At 53.1% G+C, this 21,566-nt stretch overlaps 3 protein-coding genes across 7 annotated transcripts; 2 read left to right on the forward strand and 1 right to left on the reverse strand.

The window, feature by feature from the left end:
- The first annotated feature begins 16 nt into the window (after positions 1-16).
- Ap5b1 (adaptor-related protein complex 5, beta 1 subunit) lies at positions 17-3,161 on the forward strand. Its single transcript, XM_013020849.1, has 2 exons — positions 17-166; positions 246-3,161. The coding sequence occupies exons 1-2, from the start codon at positions 17-19 to the stop codon at positions 2,712-2,714; spliced, it is 2,619 nt and encodes an 872-aa protein (XP_012876303.1). The 3' UTR covers positions 2,715-3,161.
- Positions 3,162-8,930: 5,769 nt separating this feature from the next.
- Positions 8,931-10,190, forward strand: Rnaseh2c (ribonuclease H2, subunit C). The gene is made up of 4 exons (XM_013021084.1): positions 8,931-9,291; positions 9,450-9,628; positions 9,702-9,821; positions 10,066-10,190. The coding sequence occupies exons 1-4, from the start codon at positions 9,120-9,122 to the stop codon at positions 10,090-10,092; spliced, it is 498 nt and encodes a 165-aa protein (XP_012876538.1). The 5' UTR covers positions 8,931-9,119; the 3' UTR covers positions 10,093-10,190.
- A 73-nt stretch (positions 10,191-10,263) lies between these two features.
- Kat5 (K(lysine) acetyltransferase 5) lies at positions 10,264-19,865 on the reverse strand. Of its 5 annotated transcripts, none has more exons than XM_013021081.1 (14): positions 19,608-19,807; positions 19,442-19,508; positions 19,065-19,133; positions 18,838-18,974; positions 18,392-18,547; positions 18,228-18,302; positions 18,059-18,133; positions 17,286-17,534; positions 17,120-17,209; positions 13,997-14,137; positions 13,825-13,918; positions 11,102-11,261; positions 10,909-10,990; positions 10,264-10,814 (listed from the first exon to the last, which is right to left on the reverse strand). In XM_013021081.1, exons 1-14 carry the CDS (start codon positions 19,617-19,619, stop codon positions 10,680-10,682), a joined length of 1,542 nt encoding a protein of 513 aa, XP_012876535.1. In that variant the 5' UTR covers positions 19,620-19,807; the 3' UTR covers positions 10,264-10,679. The 5 variants fall into 5 exon arrangements, with proteins under 5 accessions (XP_012876535.1, XP_012876534.1, XP_012876532.1 ...); XM_013021080.1 differs by having other exon boundaries at positions 18,392-18,574; XM_013021078.1 differs by having other exon boundaries at positions 19,442-19,865.
- Between the last annotated feature and the right edge of the window lie 1,701 nt (positions 19,866-21,566).

Below are 21,566 nucleotides of genomic sequence, written 5' to 3' on the forward strand. Positions count from 1 at the left end.
CGATCGCCGCCCCGCCATGGGGCCCCCGAGCCGGGACGCCTGGGCCCAGCGCCTGGGGGCCTTCCGAACCAGCCCCGCCGCCTTCCTGGCCGGGGCCGAGGGCGAGCACCTGGGTCGTGACCTGCTGAGTGACCTGAGGAGCGAGAAGCTGAGCGAGCCGACGAAGGTAGGCCCCGCGCGGCCCCTGCCCGTCACCCCGCGGAACCTGTCTCCAGGCCTTTCACCTCCTCAATCCTCCACCCCAGGTTTCCCTGCTGGCCCTGAGCTTGGAGTACCCAGCCCAGCTGTGGCCTGACGCCCCTGCGGCGGAGGCGGCCGCCACCTCCCTGTTGGACACCCTCGTTCTCCTGCCCCCGCGACCCTCAGCCCTCCGACGGCCCCTGTTGCTGGCCACTACCACCGTCCTGGTGGCAGGCGGCGCCCTGGGCCCCAGCTCGGGAGCTTCCGGCCGGCTCCTGCCCCTCCTGCTCGGCCTGGCCTCCGGCCGGGATGTAGGGCGAAGCTTTGGCCCCGCCTCGGAACAGCGCCCCCTGCAGGCCACGGCGTGCGAGTGCCTTCGCGAGCTGGAGAGCTGCCAGCCTGGGCTGCTGGGGGGCAGCCTTGGGCCACTGCGGAGCCTGCTGGGGCAAGGGGGTCCCGTGCAGCCCCTCAGCCTGCTGCTGGCGCTGACGCTGCGCCACACGCTGCTGGTCCGCGGCAGATCTGGGGCTGGACTGCGCAGCCTGCTGCTGGCAGGGGTCTCCTCCGGGGGCAGCGCCTGGGACTGGACACTGGCCAAAGGAGATGTCCACCTTCAGCCCCAGGCACCCTGCTGGCCGACAGCAGAAGGGGAGCAGGGCCCTGCAGAGGGAGAACCCAGCTCCGAAGACACCCAGGAGCTGAGGGCCACTGTGGCCCAGCTGCTGGACGCTTCCTACCTGCTCACTCCTGTGGCCCAGGCCCAGCTTCTGTGGCTTCTGGGCTGGGCCCTGCGAGGTCTGCGGACTCAGCCACCAGTGCTCTTCAAGCCACAACTGGTTCGCCTGCTGGGAACAGCGCAGCTGGCCCTGCTGCACTCTATTCTGGCTCTCAAGGCAGCTTTTGGTGAGGCGCTGTTCACTGCCCAGGATGAGGCCCTGCTGCTCCGCCGGCTCACCCTGGCAGCCCAGCACCCATCCCTACCCCAACCCACCCATCTCTTCTACCTGCACTGTATCCTGACCTTCCCTGAGAACTGGCCACTGGGCCCGGAGGGGGAGGAGGCTGCCCCGCTGCTGCTGGGACCCCAGCTGTGCCGCAGCCTCATGCCCAGCCTCCTGCATGAGCCGATGGCCCTCCTGGCCCGCCTGCATTTGCTGTGCCTGTGCTGTGCCGAAGACGAGGACGAGGAGAAAGGCCGAGTCCAGAGCCCACAGCAGTACCTGGAGGAGCTGCTGGCTGGCTTGCGGCAGAGGGCAGCTCTGGAGGGTGGACCCCGCGCACTGGCCATTCTCTGTTTCCAGGCCTCCTACCTGGTTGCCAGCTGCCTGGCCAAGCAACTCACAGTGGTAACACCCTTGATCCATGGACTGGCTCAACTTTACCAAGCTCGGCCTGTGCTTGCCCCCCACTTTGTGGACTTGTTGGATCAGTTGGGGCCTGAACTCAGGGAGCCCCTCAGACAGGTGCTGAGGCAGGAAGTGGTGTCCAGGCCAGTCAGGGATGAAGCTCTCCGCTGGCATCTGCACATGCTGGCAAAGGTGGCAGGAGGGGATGCTCAGAACGCCACCCTCAGCTTCCTGCAGGCTGCAGCCGCTCACTGCACTGACTGGGGCTTGCAGCAGGCTCTGCTGGGGGTCTGCCGGGTCTTGCTGCAGACAAGCGGAGGTGCTGGCCTGGCGGATTTGCTGCAGGTGTTGGCCAGACAGCTAGAGGACCCTGATGGGCGGGATCACGCCCGTCTGTACTACATCCTTTTAGCCCACCTGGCAGGGCCCAAGTTGGGAATGGCACTGGGCCCCTCCCTTGCTGTGCCTGCACTGGCCTCTTCCCTGGTGGCTGAGAACCAGGGCTTTACAGCAACACTGATGGTACAGGAGACCCCGGCCCCAATTCAGCTGAGCCTGGGGCCCCAGAGGGCAAAAGGCCCATTCCCAGTGCTCCAGCTCCAGGTGGAGACGCTGGAGCCTGTCTATTCCCTGGAGCTGCGCTTCCATGTGGAAGGACAGCTCTATGGTCCCTTGGAGGCCATCCACGTGCCCTGCCTGTGTCCTGGCCGCCCCACCCACCCTCTGTCCCTGTCCCTGCAGCCTCGATGCCCAGCCCCTGCACAGCTGGATGTCCAGGCCCTGTACACGACCCCTGCTGGCCTCACCTGCCACGCCTGCCTGCCACCCCTGGCAGTGAGCTTCGCTGACCTCTTTCTACCTTTCCCCCAGGCCCCCAAGGGGGCTGAATCGAACTTCTTTGAGGAGCTCTGGGACTCTTGCCTACCGAAGGGTGCAGAAAGCCGTGTGTGGTGCCCACTTGGGCCACAGAGCCTGGAGACTTTGGTGGCCCGCCACCTAGGGCCCTTTGTAGTGGTGGCACAGCCTCCCACCAGCTACCACATAGCTGTCCGGCTGCCTCCGGACTCCATGCTGCTGCTGCGGCTGGAGATGGCCCGGGGGGATGGAGTGCCCGTGGCTCTGCGGACAGATGACTGGGCTGTGTTGCCACTGGCTGGTGACTACCTCCGTGGGCTTTCAGCCTGCTGAGTGAGCCCCAGGAGCTCAATGTGGAGCAGGACTATGGTCTTTGTAGGGACTGACCTTAGATGGGCTACAAAGAGGCTATGCGTCTGGAGCTCTTATTCCATAAAAACCTGTAACTGCCAGTAACCCTCATTGGGCTTGTTTACTCTTGAACCCTGGATAGGAACAGGCTCACTAGGGTGGGATCTTAGGCCCCAAGAAAGTTCCAGACTAACGCTGGGCATTGGTTGCTCATGAGTATAATCCTTGCTACTCAGGAGGCTGAGATCTGAGGATTGAGTTTCAAAGCCAGCCCAGGCAGAAAGTCTATGGGACTCTTCTTTCTAGTTTACCAGCAAAAAAAAAAGATAGACAATGGAGCTAGCCGTGGAATAGCATCTAGGCCGAGCTGAAGTTCCAGAACTGGCACACACAGAAAGAAGTTGTAGATGAGCCGGGCGCTGGTGGCTCACGCCTGTAATCCTAGCTACTCAGGAGGCTGAGATCTGAGGATCGCAGTTCAAAGCCAGCCCGGGCAGGAGAGACCATGAGACTCCTATCTCCAATAAACCACCAGAAAACCGGAAGTGGCGCTGTAGCTCAAGTGGTAGAGCGCTTGCCTTGAGCTGAAGAGCTGAGGGACAGCGCCCAGGCCCAGAGTTCAAGCCCCACGGCCGACCAAAAAAGAAAGAAAGAAGTTGTAGATGAAACCCAAAAAATGCGGGCTCCCTAGTTCCTTCCTGCTCAGGCTGTGTCCAGAATCTCTGGAGGGCATGTGCTAAGACCACTCAGCAACGCAGGAGGGAAGCGGCAGCATGGGCTTCCTCAGCTGGGGGTGCTGTCTTCCAACCTTCCAGCTCCATAGGATGGCAGACTGGCAGCCTGAATCAGCAGCTCCTCCTACTGTGCTGAGTGGAGCCTGCCAGGAAGGGTTTCGGGCAGAATGGGGGTGGGGGTGATCTGTGCTAAAATCAAGCTGGCTTCTCCTAGCCTCAGCCCCCTCCCCGGAAACCCAGTCTATGCTTAGGTCTCTTCTTGCATTAGAATAACTTGGTCCCTTATATGGAGGCCAACTATGGCTGCTAGTGCCCAGCCAATATTTTCAGGTATGTTGCTTAGTGTCAACCTTGTAGCTGCTTTCAGGGCCTCACAGATGAGGAAACCTGTAGGCCAAAGAGGTTGACCAAGATCACCAGCTGATTGGGAGTTGCATGTTGTCATCCTGTAGTGGCTTTCCCTGCCCACACATGGAACACAGTCTTCAGGGGCCACACAAGACCCCAGGATGCCTTGGACACCACAGCCAGCAGTGCTGAGTGGGAGAATGACCTTGGGCTTGAGCCCTCCCGGAGGAAGGGCCTCTTCTGGAGCCCCTGGGCTCCCAACCCGCAGGTTTCTTATGAGCCAGTCTTGCTCTCTTGGCTGGGACAGACTAGGAGAGGAAAGAAGGGGCAGGGCCAGTGGAAGTGGTTATGGGTCAAAGTGCAGGGCCAGTTTTAAGCTCAAGTCGTAGAATTAACTTACTCTGTCACTGGCAAGCCATTCCCAAATCAGAAAGCAGTCAGTTCAGGAAACAACGTCTCCAGCTATTTTCAGCAGAAAGGATGGAAGACAAAACCACAGGCACTTTCTTATATATTTTTGTTGGTCCTGGGGCTTGAACTCAGGGCCTAGTTGCTGTCCTTGAGCTTTTTTCTTTTTGCCAATCCTGGGGCTTGAACTCAGATCTTGGGCACTGTTCCTGAGCTTCTTTTGCTCAAGGCTAGCACTCTACCACTTGAGCCACAGCACCACTTTTTCTGTTTATGTAGTACTGAGGAATCGGACCCAGGGCTTTATGTGTGCTAGGCAAGCACTGTACCACTAAGCCACATTCCCAGCTCATCCATGAGCTTATGTTGCTTTACCATTTGAGCCACACATCCACTTCCAGATATTTTTGGTAGTTTATTGGAGCGAAGAGTCTTATGAATTTTCCTGCCCAAGCTAGGTTTGAACCATGATCCTCAGATTTCAGTCTCCTGAATACTTAGGATTATAGGTGTAAGTCATCTGTGCCAAGCCCTGGGGAAGGCTGGAAAGGTCAGCTTCTGGGCTACTACCACTAGCACTATTGGAACACACTGCCCTGTGTGCAGTGCTGTCCTCTCAGCACCAGGAAACTGGACCTGGACCCTGGGATGGGGGTGGACTGGTGTCATTGCCTCTCCACCCCCACAAAGCCAGAGACATGTTGCTGTTGTTGAACTGTCAAGTTTGGGCCTCTGCCACAAAGGACAGATTCTAGCTAGTCAGGAGGCTGAGATGTGAAGATTGCAGTTCAAAAACAGCTAGAGCAGGACAGTCTGTGAGACTATGATCAATTAAGCACCAAAAACGCCAGAAGTGGAGTTGTGGCTCAAGTGATGGAACACTAGCCTTAAGCACAAAAACTTGGGGACAGCCAGACCCTGGTGGCTCACACCTGTAATCCTAGCTACTCAAGGAGGCTGAGGTCTGAAGATCAGGGTTGGAAGCCAGTGGAGGCAGGAAAGCCCATGAGACCCTTACCTCAAATAAACTACTCAGAAAAAGCCAGAAGTAGCACTGAGGCTTAAGTGGTGGAATGCTAGCCTTGAGCAAAAGAAGCTCAGGGACAGCACCCAGGCTCTGAGTACAAGCCCTAAGACCAGCACAAAAAAAGAAACAAGAAAACAAAAAAGCTAACTTCTCCATATAACAACTCAGTCATCTTCTTGTCCCATGTGTTTGCCCACTAATACATCATTTTATCCATCCACTCTTCCAGTGCTGGACACCAGGTGACCTCTAGCTTCTCCACCAAAACAGGCTATAGACTCAGTCCTGCAAGACTGCCAGTCTTCACCTACCAGTTGGATGTCCAAGGTTATGACCTATGATTCTCACCAATAGGCTATAAATTGGGGTTTCAATGATTATTTCTGGGTTTGATGGTTTCTAAAAAAGTTCACTGAAAACCAAGGAAACACTACTTAATTTTATGGGTTATGTTTCTGGAACACATCTGTAATCTCAGGACTCGGGTAAGTGGGTAGGTGTGAGGGGGACCCGGCAGGTCTCCTACTCTCTGAATTGGGTGATTATCAAGTGAAATGATAAATGCAGAGAGCTGGAGGCATGACTTAAGTGGTAGAGTGCCTTCTAGAATGTGCCAGGGGCCTGAGTTCAGCCCAAATACTACAACAGAATCCCAGCAAAATTTGTAGGATTAATAGGTATTTATAGCAAGATTTCTTGATATAAGGATAATACAAAGAGCAAGCAGGAAGTGGTAGCACATGGAAGGCAGGAAGGGAGAATATTGACTTTAAGGCCAGTACAAGCAAAGTCCGGTATCACCCCTACACCTATTAGAATGACCAGAATCCAAAACACTGACACCACCAAATGCTAACAAGTATGTGGAGCAACAGGAACTCTCAGGCTGGCTGGAAAGTGGAAGGTAGGCACTTGGGAAGCTAATTTGTCAGTTTCTTACAAAACCAAACACTCCTACTATATGATACAGCAATGGTACTCTTTGTTTTTTTTTTTTTTTGTCGGTCGTGGGGCTTGAACTCTGGGCCTGGGCGCTGTCCTTCAGCTCTTCAACTCAAGGCTAGCACTCTCTACCACTTGAGCTACAGCGCCACTTCCGGTTTTCTGGTGGTTTATTGCAGATAGGAGTCTCACGGTCTCTCCTGCCCGGGCTGGCTTTGAACCGCGATCCTCAGATCTCAGCCTCCTGAGTAGCTAGGATTACAGGCGTGAGCCACCAGCGCCCAGCCAATGGTACTCTTTGGTATTTACTCAAACAACTTGAAAGCTTAAGTCCATATAAAAACTTTTACATGTATGCCAATAACAGATTTACTCATAATTGCCCAACCTTAGCAGCAATCAAGATATCTCTCTGTAAGCAAATGGCACATCTAAACAATTGACTATTATTTGGTACCAAAAAGAAATAAACTATCAAACCATAAAAAGACACAGCTTAGGGGCTGGGTAAGGTGGCTCAGTGGTAGAGCGCTTGCCTTGCATGCCTGTGGCCCTGGGTTCGATTCCTCAGCACCACATAAGCAAAGAAAAAAGCCGCAAGTGGCGCTGTGGCTCAAGTGGTAGAGCACTAGCCTTGAGTTGAAGAGCTGAGGGACAGCGCCCAGGCCCAGAGTTCAGGCCCCACAACCGGACCCAAAAAAAAAAAAAAACACAGCTTAGTGTGCCTTAAATGCATGTTAGTGCCAGAAGCATGGCTCCAGTGGTGGAGCACCTGCCCGCTAAGTGAGAGATCCTGAATTCAAACATCTTGATATAGTCTGGATCTTAAGCATTGTCCCCCAAGCCGGAGTGTAGCTTAGTGTTCCTGGGTTCCTCAGCACATCCAAAAACGTGTGGACCCCAGGCAGTGCTTGGCCCTTCAGGGCAGTGCTCCTGGGAAGTGGAACCTCCCGGGAAGTGGGACCAGTAGGAGGTTGTTAGATCATTGAATGTGTTACTCAAAGGTGGTAATGAGACCAGAGCCCTATCTTCTCCTGTTGCAACCTACCGGGACTGGGAGCAAGGCAATAATGGAGGCTAGTCCTTAGAATTGAGGTTTGGGGTACCAGAGGACCTATAGCCTCCCACCATCTTCAGATCCCAAGGTTCCATTCACCAAGGTTTTCATTGGTCTTGTATAGGGCAGCGTGTGCAGAAAGTAAGGTATAAACTTCAACGTGACAGTATTTTTGTATACAAGTGGTAGATGACCACCTCATTCCAAGAGATCTAAACAGTAAACAGCTTACAATTTGCATAAACCTTAATCTACCCCCAGCATGGAGTTAGACCACAGCCAGGATAGAAATCTGAATTCCCGATAAGCCAGGACAGACGTATTTCCAAGAAACTCAGCGTTCTCAGAGTACATTGGGAAAAGGCCTTTCACACTCCCAATCCTTTCGGGGTCTCACAGCTTGGATTTTCAGGCTCTCACATTCTCCCTCTTTTTTTGTTTAAAGGGATGAGCAGGTTTGCTCTACCATATACTCTCTTTTTTTCTGGTGCTGATTCTGAGGCTTGAGCTCAGGGCCTGGGCACTGTCTCTGAGCTTTTGTGCCCAAAGGTAGTACTCTACCATTTGAGCCACAGCTCCACTTCTGGCCTTTTGGTGGTTAAATTGGAGATGAGTCTCAAGAACCATGATCCTCAGATCTCAGTTCTCTCAGTAGCTAGGATTACAAGCATGAGCCACTAGTGCCCATCCTGTCATGAAATACCCTAACAAATCTTAACTTGAAGGACAGAAGACTAGATGGACGCTAATGCTGTAATTATTAAAGAAATAAGGTACTACTGAAGGAAAACTTTTTTTTTTTTTTTTTTTTTTTGCCAGTCCTGGGGCTTGGATTCTGGGCCTGGGCGCTGTCCCTGAGCTTCTTTTGCTCAAGGATGGCACTTGAGCCCCTTCCAGCTTTTTCTGTGTATGTGGTACTGAGGAACTGAACCCAGGGCTTCATGCATGCCAGGCAAGCACTCTACTGCTAAGCCACATTGGCAGCATGGGCTTTTTTGAGTAGTTTATTGGAGATAAGACTCTCTCAAAGACTTTTCTGGCCAAGCTGCCTTCAAACTCCAATTTTCAGATCTCAGTCTCCTGAGTAGTTAGGATTACAGGCATGAGTCACTGACACTGGACCTTTACATGTTTGATTTAAGGAAAAACTTGACAAAGTATGCATGTTGGGTATCTGAAGGAATATGAAGTTCAAAAGGTATTGCAAAAAATAAAAATGGCTGATAAAATCTGACTACAAAAAATAAGTTTTCTGTAAAGTAATAAAAATCTCTCTCTCCCTCCCCCCACCCCTCTTTGCCAGTCCTGGAACTTGAATTCCTTGAGCCTCTCGGTGCTGAAGGCTAGCACTCTACTACTTGAGCCACAGCACCACTTCTGCTTTTTCTGTGTATGTGATGCTGAGGAACCGAACCCAGGGCTCTACCGAGGAACCGAACAAGCGCTCTACCATTCTACCACTAAGCCACATTCCCAGCCTCCAGAAAAGTTTTTCTTGTATACAGGTTTGCAAGACAACAAGTAAAATAGCTTAAGTAAATGTGAGAAAAGCGTTGGTGACTCTATTAAACTAAAAAATAACCTATCTTCCTGCCGGTATAAAAAGAGCACTCTTCGCAACAGCTTTAAATTTTTTACAAAGCGGTTTTTTGTTTGTCTGTCTTTGTTTTTTATTGTTACAGGGAAACGCAGGAACTTGCCACTAGGGAAGCGGGCCTTTTCGGAAGACTACACTTCCCACGAGGCTGCGCGACATTGCCCGGCCTTCCGGACTACATTTCCCATGAGGGTTCGCGCCATGGCCCCAGCCTCCCGACACACCCTGCGTGCTTTACCCGCCAGCTTTGGCTTCTGCCAGGGAGCGTCAGGTGATGGAGAGCAGCGACCCTACGATCGTTGGAAGGCAGCGCGTCCACCTACGCCCCGCTACTCTGCGGGACGCAGCCCCGGTGACGCTACACCTCCTGCCCTGCGAAGTCCTGGCGAACCGGCCCGCACCAGTGGAGCGGTTCTTCACGCCTGCCATCCGTCAAGGCCCTGACGGTGAGCCACTGGTCCACTCCTGCTCCCAGCAGTCTTTGCGCTCCTCGCGGGTGCCGCGAGGGCTCCTGGGTATCGTGGTTCGTTCGAGCGGGCGCGCTCACCCGCAGAGCTTGTGTACCGGGCTGGCCTGATCGGGGACCCGGTCCTCCCTCCGGCAGGACTCCAGGTGTCGTTCCGGGGCCGTAGCCTCCGGGGCGAGGAGGTGGCCGTGCCCTCTGGCCTCGCTGGATACGTGATGGTGACCGAGGGAAAGGGTGACGGGCTGAGGAAACAGGACTTCTCGGAGAGCCTGAAGAACGGCGGAGACGAAGAGCAGGAGCCGCTGGAGCGGGACTTTGTGAGCCAAGGGACAGGGGAGGCCGGGGTGCGGGAGGAGCAGCAGTTCCAGTGCTGAGTGGGCCCCTTTCCAGGACCGCTTTATCGAAGCCACTGGCAGTTTCAGCCGCTTCACCCTGTGGGGCTTGGAGACCACCCCTGGCCCAGATGCCAAAGTTCATGGGGCGCTGGCTTGGCCCGACCTCGCTGCAGCGGTGAGTACACTGGGGACCTCTTCCTCCCAGGCCTGTCCCCTCCCGGAATCTTGTCCCTAGTGGATTTGGGGCCTTATCGCTGAAACACCATGGGATAAGACGGGGAAGGATGGGAAGCACAGCTATCTCCCACGTGCTCCTCGGCTGTTAAAAGGGGGTGTCGTTCTGAGTAGCTAGCTCCTTCCTGGGTAGTAGGCTCTGGAATCTTAGAATTTACTACAGTGGAGGCGACTTCCCGTTGCAGATTCACGCACAGGTGCCTGAGGACTGAGAAACAGCTTGAAAGCTACAGATCTGTTCACACCAGTAACTTCACTTCACTTTGAAGCCACTGATTTTGTTCTCCCAATAAACAGCCTCTTCACAGCACCTGTGAGTCTGTGGGCACATTGGTGTCCCAAAGCCAGCTTGGTTCCTTCTTCCACAAGAACTCTTTGGTGGCTCTGGCCTATAGAGACAATTTATTGCTGGGGGCAATTAGAGCAAAGGAGGCCAGATTTTGCAGCCAGCATCCATCCCACCCCCAGCTCCTACTTTACAAAAGAAATTTTTACAATCACCAACCCTCTGTACAGTGTCCCCTGTCCCATATTACTGTACACAGCTGCTTAGCTTCCTCTGGTCTCTGGTTCAGAGCAGGCCTGGGCATGTGGCCAGTTGTCCTTGGAACTAGCTTAGCCCTGAGCTCGCCTTGATCCCGGCCCCTCCCAGGCCTGTCTTCTGGAACTGTCCTCAGCCCTGTCTCCCTTGGCTGCCTTCTCTTCCTTGGTGTGCCTCTTGGGAGCCCTGCTAGGGGCAGAATAGGCTGCCAGTCCTGTTTCTGACAGCTGTCGTGGTGCTGTGATGGGCAATGCCTGGTCACCACTTTCCTCTCTTGCTCCAGTCCTTGGGAGTGAAATGCAGACACTTGGAGTCAATTCGAAGGAGCCTCTTGAGCATAGCTCGCTCATGCCCATCCACGATGTCTTCTGACAAAGTCAGGATGTACTGTCCCTGGATAGGAGATGGGCCCAGCAGATAATCAGCCATAGCCACACAGGGCCTACAACCTACACCCTCTGGCTTACCTCCCTGGCATGCCTCCTACCTTGTAGTAATTGATGAGGTTGAGGTACTGCAAGGTGGATATGACATCCTCTTTCTTGATGCTTGTGATTTCACTGATCTCACTGGGGGAGAAGGGAGCAAAGGTCAGCTTCTCTGAGGGCCCTCATCTGTCCCCAGGACCCCCAGGGACAGACATCATGCCATGCATTTCCCAGGTACAAAGCCAAACTCACTTGATGGTGATCTGTGGCCTCTCCCCACTCTCTGACTTCAGCCCCATCAAGATCTCCAAAATGGTCTGGGACCAGTAACTTCGGTAGGATAGGAGGCCAAGATCCGAAAGGGGCTTCTCAGGGGTCCCTGTCTTCCCTTCCACTTTGGAGAGTTCATAGCCTGAAGCATTGTGGAGCAGGAGAGGGTGGGTGAGTAGTCACAAGTGCACACAGGCAACCACACAACAGTAGCAGCTGCAGAGTTAGGCTGTTTCTCATCCTAGTCGTCATGTTTGGCACTTGCAACCTTGGGTTATGTGGCTTTTCTGCTCTATCTCCACCTTTCCTCAGAAAGGTCAAGTAGGCATTCACTCTTCATCTGCAAACTGAGCAGATGAGGAATTGAAGGCACCAAGCAGCAGCTGCAATCCAGGGGTGCTCAGGAGCCAGCGAAGGCTTATACATAAACTGGGAGAATGTAAACACAAAGGCTTATGGAGAGAAAAATGCCACCAATTTTCCTTTGCTTTTCATTCCCTTATATCCTGTTTAAGGGATGGGGGTGGGGGGTGGGGAGGTGAGGCCAGCCATCATCTGTGCCCCGTCCCGAGGATGCCTGAATTGGTGAAATCAGTCCCCCAGCTGTGACCCTGGGAGTATCAGCTGATCTAAGATCAGCTGTGGTTGTCAGGGTTGGAAAGCACATCTAGATGCTTCCCATCTCAGGGAAGGTCATTACACAAAACCAAGTAAGTGACCTAACTTCACAGCAGCTTCTGCCTATTTGGGCTAACTAATGGGCACTGCCAGACAGATTCTGGTGAGCTCCAAAGGCTTTGTAGAGCTGAGTGGCTTCACTGCTCTTCCACAGGGACTTTTAATTTTTTGCTATGGCCCTGGTATGTCTCTGACATACCACAGAAGCCCTTCCTCACCTGCAGCTATAACTGGCCTCATGGTGAACCTTGGAGCTTTCTGCTTTTCCACCCTTGCTACATATCATCAGTCTTACCCTCTTCCCAGTCTACTGTGACTTGACCCAAGCATCCTGTGGTAAGACAGACCAAGAGGCTGGTGTGGAGAGAGGAAGCAAGAAGGGGAAGAGGGCACAGTGGTTTCTTACTCAGCTCTGCTGGATCCCCACTGCATGTGGTCCTCACAGATCCACTAAGGCCATATTCACCACCACAGCCCCTCCCAGGGAACATCCACCTTGTGAGCTATGTGGAATTGTGCTTTGAGGTGCCCTGTTGGACAGAGTCCACCCCCAGAAAAGTCTTGACTTGACTTTTTTCTGAACTCTGGGCCTGGGCACTGTCCCTCAGCTCTTCAGCTCAAGGCTAGCGCTCTACCACTTGAGCTACATAGCGCCACTTCCGGCTTTTTTTCTTTTTGGTTATGTGGTGCTGAGGAATCAAACCGAGGGCCTCATACATGCAAAGCAAGCGCTCTACCACTGAGCCACCTTCTCAGCCCCAAGTCTTGACTTTTTTGTGTATTCCTCTACATGCTCTACCAAGCTGAGTTTGCCACAGATGTGACCCATTTGGGTATACCATTTGATCAATAAAAAATTTCTCAAGTGGACTATGATCTTGGTCAGGTCAGATCAGTGTCTTCACTGGGCAAACAGCTAAGAATTCTGACTCCTAGGTCAGAGTCAGAACTTGGATATTCCAGTACTTTGGAGAGTGCTGAGATGAATGGGGGGTGAAGTGAGGCTAGAAAGCATCCCTCCTGGGCTTCAAGATTTACTTGGGGGGCTGGGAAGGTGGCTCAGTGGTAGAGCGCTTGCCTCGCATGCATGAGGCCCTGGGATTGATTCCTCAGCACCACATAAGCAGAAAAAGCCAGATGGGGTGCTGTAGCTCAAGTGGTAGAGCGCTAGCCTTGAGCTGAAGAGCTGAGGGACAGAGCCCAGGCCCAGAGTTCAGGCCCCATGACCGGACCCCCACCCCCACCCCAAAAAAAAAAAAGATTTACTTGGAACAACAAAAGGAACAGCCCAAGTCCATCTTATAATTGGTAACTTGATCAAAGACTTTTTCTATGCCCTTTTTTTTTGGTGGTGCTGGTGTCTGAACACATAGCCTTATACTTGCTAGGCAGGTGGTCTGCCATTAGAGCTATGCCTTCAGCCCTTTTTTGCTTTATTTTTCAGAAAGAGTATTACCACTTACTGCTTTGGACTGTGGTCCTACCTTTGCCTCCCATGTAGCTGAGATTTTAGGTGCATGCCTCTACAAGGCTTAACATAGTATCTCAATCAATTTTTGCATGGACCAGTCTTGAACCACAGTCCTCCCTCCCCTTCATCTCCCAAGTAGCTGAGGTTATAGATACGCTGGGCCTTGTATTAACAGCCTTCTAAACATTTACTACCTGCAGGGGTCCTGGAGATATGAACCATGGGTCCTTGGTCAATAATTTGTATCATGGGATAGGCCCAGAGAGATGAGTAAGTTCTTAAGGGCTCCAGGCAGAGGAGCCCAGTTTGGAAAAAGTTGAGTGGTGCTTAGAAAACTAGCCAAAAAGTAGTAGGGGTTGAGAACCTACTCCAGCAGGGAAGAGACCTTAGTTGAATCCCACCTCTATTTTTAGCCAGTTCCTATGGTGATTGGGCTATACTACCAGGGCTGAGAATGGCAGCAACCTGGCCTGTCTGTGAAACAGGTGAGGGTGTATTTGTTCTGGGCCTGGGCCTGTCTGTCCCTCTAGACCTGGCTGGCAGCATGCATACTCACTGAACTCAATCAGCAATTTGCCATAGCCCCGGCGCTGGTAAGGAGGCAGGGTCAAGATGCAGGCCACATTATAGTCTTCTGTGGACTCCTTCTCCTGGAAGAGAGGTGCAGGTTAATAAGGGAAGGGGTCTGACTCTGGTAGGACCGAGGGACAGTCTGGGTGATAGCTGACCTTGGAGAAGTAGCCCACGATGTGAAAGCCCTTGCAGTCATACTCTGTCATCACGTAGAAGAGGAAGGGGTCTGTGTCATAGTACAGGGTCTTGTGGTCAAGGAAACACTTGGCTAAAAGACACAGGTTCTGGGAATAACTCTGCAAAGGAAAAAGGTCTGTCATTACTTTGGGGAGCTATGACCAGGGTGGATAGGTGATGGCAATTGCTTCCTGGGGCTTCACCTACTCCACCAGTCAGATCACTGTCACTTATTTAGGCAGGGCCATTTTTCAGCGTCTGTGAGTCCACATACCAGTTCCATACTGATGTCTAGTCACTTATAAGACATGCAGGTTTCCTCTGTCCCCCGTTACTTCTGCCTAAGCCTGATCTGGGGGACTCCACGGCCATCTGCTGGCTTTCTTTTGTTTTAATCAAGCCACAGGCCTGGGTGCTGTTCCTGAGCTTATTTTGCTGAAGGCTAACACTCTTGCATTTGAGCCACAGCTCCACTTCCTGCTTTTGGGTGGTTTACTGGAGGTAAAAGTCTCATGGACTCTGTTTTTTTGTTGTTTTTTTTTTTGGGGTCCGGTTGTGGGGCCTGAACTCGGCCTGGGTGCTGTCCCTCAGCTTTTCAGCTCAAGGCTAGCGCTCCACCACTTAAGCCACAGCACCACTTCCGGCTTGTTTTCTTTTTGGTTATGTGGTACTGAGGAATCGAACCCAGGGCCTCATGCATGCAAGGCAAGCGCTCTACCACTGAGCCACCTTCCCAGCCCCTCTCACGGACTCTGTATGGGCTGGCTGTGGACTGTAGTCCTCATATCTCAGCCCTCTGAATAGCTAGAATTATAAGCATGAGCCATTGGCACTGGACGCCCTCTGCTGTTTTTTTCTGTTGTTGCTGGTCATGAGGCTTGAACTCTGGGCTTGGGTACTGTCCATCAGCTCTTCAGCTCAAGGGGAATGCTCTACCACTTGAGCCACAGCACCACTTCTGGTTTTTTGGTGGTTAACTGGAGATAGGCCTCATAAACTTCCCTGCCCAGACTGGCTTTGAACTACGATCCTCACATCTCAGTCTCCTGAATAGGTAGGATTACAGGTATAAGCCACCAGTGCCTGGCCTCTGATTTTTTAATTTTTAATTTTTTTAACTTTTGAAGAAGTCAGGGGCTGGGAAGGTGGCTCAGTGGTAAAGTGCTTGCCTAGCATGCATGAAGCCCTGGGTTTGATTCCTCAGTATCACATAAACAGAAAAAGCCAGAGGTGGTGCTGTGGCTCAAGGTAGAGTGTTAACTTTGAGCCAAAAAGCTCAGGAACAGTGCCCTGGCACTGAGTTCAAACCCCAGGACTGCAAAACAAAACAAACCACAAATAAGTCAGACTCCTACCAACTCTCAAGACTGAAACTCTGCCCATCTGGAAAGTCAAAATCCTAATGGTTTTAGCTCACAGTCATTAATCTTGAGAATTAAGCCACTATTCTATGTACTTGGAACAAAATAACAGTCTTGGGTGATCCCCCAGAATTACAAATAATCTGGCTGCTTTATATCCGTGGTATCAAGAGGAATTTCAGACACAGCTGCCCCCCCCCCATATTGATGATTAAACCCAAGACTTTTGAGTGTTAGACAGCCATGCCACCAGCCCTTTTGTTTATTTTTATTTGGGGGGGGGGGTCCAGTCGTGGGGCCTGAACTCTGGGCCTGGGCACTCTCCCTCGGCTCTTCAGCTCAAGGCTAGCACTCTACCACTTGAGCCACAGCGCCACTTCTGGCTTTTTGTTTTTTGCTTTATGTGGTGCTGAGGAATCGAACCCAGGGCCTCAGGCATGCAAGGCAAGCACTCTACCACTGAGCCACCTTCCCAGCCCCCATTTTTAATTTTTTTTTTTTTTGATCGGTCGTGGGGCTTGAACTCTGGGCCTCAAGGCTAGCGCTCTACCACTTGAGCCACAGCACCACTTCTGGCTTTTTTCATTTTGCTTATGTGGTGCTGAGGAATTGAACCCAGGGCCTCATGCATGCAAGACAAGAGCTCTACCACTGAGCCACCTTCCCAGCCCTTGTTTATATTTTGTTTCTGAGACAGGATCTTGTGAACTTGAGGCTGGCCTCAAACTTTCTTTTTTTTTTTTTGGTCCGGTCGTGGGGCTTGAACTCTGGGCCTGGGCACTGTCCCTCAACTCTTCAGCTCAAGGCTAGCACTCTACCACTTGAGCCACAGCGCCACTTACCGCTTTTTTCTTTTTGCTTATGTGGTGCTAAGGAATCGAACCCAGGGCCTCAGGCATGCAAGACAAGTGCTCTACCACTGAGCCACCTTCCGGGCCCCTGGCCTCAAACTGTCTTCCTGCCTCCACTTCCTGAGTAGCCAGCCAGATACAGCTTGTACGTATTGGGCCATACCCATGAATGTCCAGGTCCACACTTAACCAGATTTCTCACCAGGGCAGATCCCAGTCAATCTTGTGGCCCATCTTTCCCCATTGACCTGAACTGTCCCTTACCTTGCTTTACCCTCTATGCTTTCGCTTTTAGCCACAGTGACCATTGCCTTTCACACAGTATCCTGGAGGTCTGTGCATGCCCTAAGAACCCAATGATTAGAATTTCCTTACTTTCTCCTTCACATCCAGGCTCAAGGACACTTGTGAAGCCTTGACGATTACTTTTTCTAAACTCTGCTAATCTGCCCTTCATTCATGACTTCTCAAAACAGGATGGCAGTAGCTGGCACTTATTGAGTATGTGTGTCAGTACCAGGGCTTGAACCCTTGGCCTCATATTCTCACTTGGCTTTTTCACTCAAGGATGAAAGTCTATACCACTTGAGCCACACCTCCCCTTCTGGCTTTATGTTGGTGAATTAGAGACAAGAATCTCACAGACTTTCCTGCCCAGGCTAGCTTCCAACCAACCATGATCCTCTAATCGCAGCCCCGAGTAGCCAGGATTACAGGCATGAAGCACCAGGTCTTAATATCTATTTCAGCTATGACTCTCAGAGAAGTCTAACTCTTGGTCATCTGTATCCCCCACCACCTGCCTTATGGCAGGAATTCAATAAAAACAGGCTGAATCTTCAGTTGCTCACTTGGCTTATACCAGGTCCCACTACCCTCACTCACTGACCTTGTTTTTCCGCCCATCAATCTCAAAGAAGGAGATGGTGCCTTTGCGATAAATCTCATTGCCTGGAGGGTGCCGCAGGTCACACTTGGTCTGAGGAAGAGAGGAGGTCAGGGGCAGAGGCTGGAGTGGGGATGCTGTGAGGGAAGCCTCCTGGGACCCTTCATACCAAGTGGCGCTGCAGACACTTGAGGCTACGGCCGTATTTGAGGCAGAATTCGCACAGGTACAAGACAGGCAATGTGGTGAGCTCCTGTGGGTACGGGGAGAAGTACCACGGCTTGAGGCGGTGTCGGCCCAGCTCGATACACTCTATGTTCTTCATCCGGGTGACAATGTCGTCGTGACTCCGGTCTGACACCAAACTACCAGTCATGCGTGGTGCTGATGGTATTCCATCTGAGCTGTCCTGAGAGTCCTACCAGGGGCCAGTGGAAGAGTCCAGGTTAAAGGAGACAGCTTAGCAAGAACATTGTAACTCCCAGTCCTGTGCAAGCTTCCTCCTGCAAGCCTAATGGCCGCTATGGGGAAAGTACCATAAGCCTCACCTTCCAAAATAAGGAAAACAAAGCTGAAAAATTGGGTTATTTGGAAAAGATTATGCAAGAGCCAGTCTGAACCACGCTCTGCCACGTTTCCAATCCTACCATCACTACCCAATACCCTTGTTTTGTTTTTTTATTTTTTTGGTCAGTTGTGGGGCCTGAACTCTGGGCCAGGGCGCTGTCCCTCAGCTCTTCAGCTCAAGGCTAGCGCTCTACCACTTGAGCTACAGCGCCACTTTGTCTTTTTCTGCTGAGGAATTGAACCCAGGGCCTCATGCATGCAAGGCAAGCGCTCTACCACTGAGCCACCTTCCCAGCCCCCTTTGTTTAGTTTTAAACTTGACAGTGATTAGACTTTGCACCCCAGCTTCCCTCATCCACTGCTCCATAGACACACCTCATCAGTGCCCAAGCAATTTGACTTCCGCTTCCGTCCAGGCTGAGCTGCCACTGCCCTGCGGGCTGATCCATTCTGCAGAGATGGTAAAAGAAGGAGTGGCTGTGAGATGAGCCTGAAGGAGGCGGCCAGAGAGCAGAAAGGAAGGTGAGTGACTGAGGGGACTCACCTGAGGAAACACTGAAGCTGGGGCTGTCTCGTTAGGCACTGGCGTTGCTGGTGAAACCACCTCCACCTTCCGTTTCTGCAGAGAGAAACCAAAAAAGGTGGGTCAGAAGGTAGAGAAGGTGGGACCTGAGAAGAAAGCAAGGTCCCTGGAATTGCTGAGGGTACCGTTGAGCGGTGGTTGGGTTGCAGGCAGGAGCTGGAGGAGAGCGGCTGGTCGGGCTCACCACCGGGAATGGCCTCCCGCTCCTTAGGCAGGTTGAAGCGGAGTGTGATCTGGACCGGGATTGGCAAGGTCTTCCCACTGGCCTGGGCGGAGGCCGGCTGTAGAGATAGGTCCAGGGTCTTCCTCTGGGGTGGGGATGGTGGTGGGATGGCGAAGGGGAGGAGGGGCCCCTCATCATGGAGTGATCAAACCCCACCCAATGCTTTCTCAAGGACTCAGTAATAATCACTGGACTCTGAAAACTACATCTGCAATTTGGCCCCCGTCCTTTGCAAGCTATAGTCAAGGTGGGAGTGTGCCGCCTCCTCCTGCCCATCCAGCCCCTAAGGCCAAGAGATGAGAGAAGGAAGAGGCAGCAGAGAAGAGGTGAAGTGGGGGACCTACTCACCACCTCTCTCTCTGGAGAGCCGGGGCGGGACCCAGGAAGTCCGTTCTTGGTTGGGGTCTTGGCCTCTTTCTTGGGGAACTGGATCTTCTTTAGGTCCAGCCGCTCATGGGTCACCCATTCATCCAGACGTTTGTTGACTGCAGCAGTGGGAGTGGCTCAGGAGGGAATGCCAGAGGCTGCCCCTCACCCTACCCAGCAGCCCCAACCCACCCAGACCCAGAACTCACAGTCAATGTAATGGACGTAGAAAAGCTTCCGGCCACTGATGTCCTTCACGCTTAGGATCTCAGCCAGGGCTATGGGAACAACACAAACAGGAGTCTCAGACCAGGCTATGAGGCTCCACCTTTCTACAACCTGAACCCAACCCCCATGTCTGAACCCACTACTCCAACACTTGGAAGCTCTAGCCCAAGCCCCCTCCAGGAACGAAGTGCCACCCCAGCTCCTGGCCCCGCCCGGTCCATCTCGGAGCCACGCCCTCCGGAGTACTCACGCCCGCCCGCCCCGGGATTCCAGAGGCTCCGCCCTCTCCCAGGGGTTCCGAGGACTCCCTCCGCCCCGCGCCTCGGGTTCCTTGGCCCCGCCCCCCTACGTCACTCACGCCACTCATCTTCGTTGTCCTGGTTCCGCCGCAGCACGGGTAGGCGGCAACCCTCGATTATCTCCCCCTGGGGAGACAGCGGGGCGCCAGGGTCGGCTACTGGGGGGCCTCGGGCTCTACCCACCTCCCCTGGCTCCCTCCGCCCCGCCCCAGGCACCGGACTCACCACCTCCGCCATCTTCCCTCCCTCCACTGCCACTTCCGGCCCCTCTGGGAGACGTCACTTCCGGGACTCGCTGCACGGCGGGCCGGGGCCTCCTGACGCCACTCTAGAAGACAACATTTGAGAGACTCCGCGGCCCTGTTGCAAGCAGGAGGTGGCTGGCAGGAGAACGGGGGAGTCGGAATGTCCGGCCTGGCCCTCGGGGGAAATTCCTACAATGTGCAGACGACTTGATTCGGTCACGTGACGCCCACCGGGCGCGACGTCGGTCACGTGTGGCGGCGCTGGTCACGTGGAGCTGGTGATCGGTGCGGCGCGCTGGCCTCGCCGAGTGGAGGCGGCCGGCTGCGGAGTGGGCCGCGTGTGCGGGGCGTGCGGGGGGCCTGGGGGGGGCCTGGGGGGCGGGAAGCGACTCTTTTGGAAGCTGGTGGAGTCCTAGGGGTTGGTAGGGCTTGCATTCCTTGCTAAGCCTGTAGACTTGGCGTGGGACTGGGGACTCCAGGAAGATTCCCAACCTTGTTTTGTAGGTTGATTTTTCTCGTTTTAAAAATAATACATGGAGCTGGGCGCTGGTGGCTCACGCCTGTAATCCTAGCTACTCAGGAGGCTGAGATCTGATGACCGCGGTTCAAAGCCAGCCCAGGCAAGAGAGACCGTGAGACTCCTATGTCCATTGAACCACCAGAAAACCGGAAGTGGCGCTGTAGCTCAAGTGGTAGAGCGCTTGCCTTGAGCTGAAGAGCTGAGGGACAGCGCCCAGGCCCAGAGTTCAGGCCCCATGACTGAACGCAAAAAAAAAAAAAAAAAAGAATAGATTTTGGGCTGGGAAGGTGGCTCAGTGGTAGAGCGCTTGCATTGCATGCTCGAGACCCTGGGTTCGATTCCTCAGCACCACATAAGCAAAAAGAAAAAAGCCGGAAGTGGCGCTGTGGCTCAAGTGGTAGTGCGCTAGCCTTGAGCTGAAGAGCTGAGGGACAGCGCCCAGGCCCAGAGTTCAGGCCCCACGACTGGACCCAAAAAAGAAAAAAGAAAACTGGAAATGGCACTGTGGCTCAAAGTGGTAGAGTGCTAGCCTTAAGCACAAAAGCTCAGTGACAGCATTCAAGCCCCAAGTTTGAGCCCCACAACTGACAAAAAAAAAGTCACCTTTCAGGCTGGGAAGGTGGCTCGGTGGTAGAGCGCTTGCCTTGCGTACTTGAAGCCCTGGGTTCAATTCCTCATTACCACACAAGCAGAAAAAGCTAGAAGTGGCACTGTGGCTCAAGTGGTAGAGCACTAGCCATTGAGCCAAAGCAGCTTGGGGACAGTGCCCAAGCATTGTGTCCAAGCCCCAGGACTTACAAAAAAAAAAAAGAAAGAATAAAACCTTATAGGACAGGGGCTGGCCTTCCTCAGGAAGCAGGAGAGAGGCAGATGTTGATTCTGCACCAGAAAGGCGTTAGGTCAGCCCAGCTGCAGAGAACTCGCAGTTCACTGAGCTAAGCCCATTGGGGTTGGAGGTGGACCCTGAGATGCTCTTTGAGTGGGACTTACTCCAGAGGAAGCACATAGGGTTCTTGAAAGATTATTAGGCTTTGCCAGAGAACCATGCAGACATCCAGGTACAGAGAACGAAGGTTTAGTGCCAGGAAAGAGGGCCGGCAAGACCCCTTCTCACAAGATAGAAGTGAGAAGTACCAGCTATTGTCTGAGGTGACCTATATAAGCTAGAGGTTTAGGAGGGGCTAGATGGGGCTAGGAGGCAGAGATCCTGGTGAGGACGTGTGTGGGCCAGGGGCTTCATCATGGTGGACTAGGATTTATGGCTGCTGTCTAAATAGTAGATAAGGGGTCCTGCAACTGCCCAGAGCTGAAGGTCAGTCTAAGGGGCTCTTGTTGCCTTCTATGGTGGTAGCTGCCCCAGAGAAGTGCCATCCCAAGGTAAAGGAGGTTGGAGGATGATTATTTACTGCCTTCACTACA

This window comes from Dipodomys ordii, unplaced genomic scaffold (assembly GCF_000151885.1).
Source record: "Dipodomys ordii isolate 6190 unplaced genomic scaffold, Dord_2.0 Scaffold54, whole genome shotgun sequence".
In the NCBI taxonomy this organism is placed as follows: Eukaryota; Metazoa; Chordata; class Mammalia; order Rodentia; family Heteromyidae; genus Dipodomys; species Dipodomys ordii.

Coding starts and splice junctions, on each gene's coding strand:
- Rnaseh2c (XM_013021084.1), top strand. CDS start 9,120: ATGGAGAGCAGCGACCCTACGATCGTTGGAAGGCAGCGCGTCCACCTA. Junction 9,629..9,701: donor AGCCGCTGGAGCGGGACTTT/GTGAGCCAAGGG, acceptor GCCCCTTTCCAG/GACCGCTTTATCGAAGCCAC. Junction 9,822..10,065: donor GGCCCGACCTCGCTGCAGCG/GTGAGTACACTG, acceptor TTCCCGTTGCAG/ATTCACGCACAGGTGCCTGA.
- Ap5b1 (XM_013020849.1), top strand. CDS start 17: ATGGGGCCCCCGAGCCGGGACGCCTGGGCCCAGCGCCTGGGGGCCTTC. Junction 167..245: donor AGCTGAGCGAGCCGACGAAG/GTAGGCCCCGCG, acceptor CCTCCACCCCAG/GTTTCCCTGCTGGCCCTGAG.
- Kat5 (XM_013021078.1), bottom strand. CDS start 19,619: ATGGCGGAGGTGGTGAGTCCGGTGCCTGGGGCGGGGCGGAGGGAGCCA. Junction 18,548..18,837: donor GCTCTCCAGAGAGAGAGGTG/GTGAGTAGGTCC, acceptor CTATCTCTACAG/CCGGCCTCCGCCCAGGCCAG. Junction 10,815..10,908: donor ACCTCATCAATTACTACAAG/GTAGGAGGCATG, acceptor TCTCCTATCCAG/GGACAGTACATCCTGACTTT.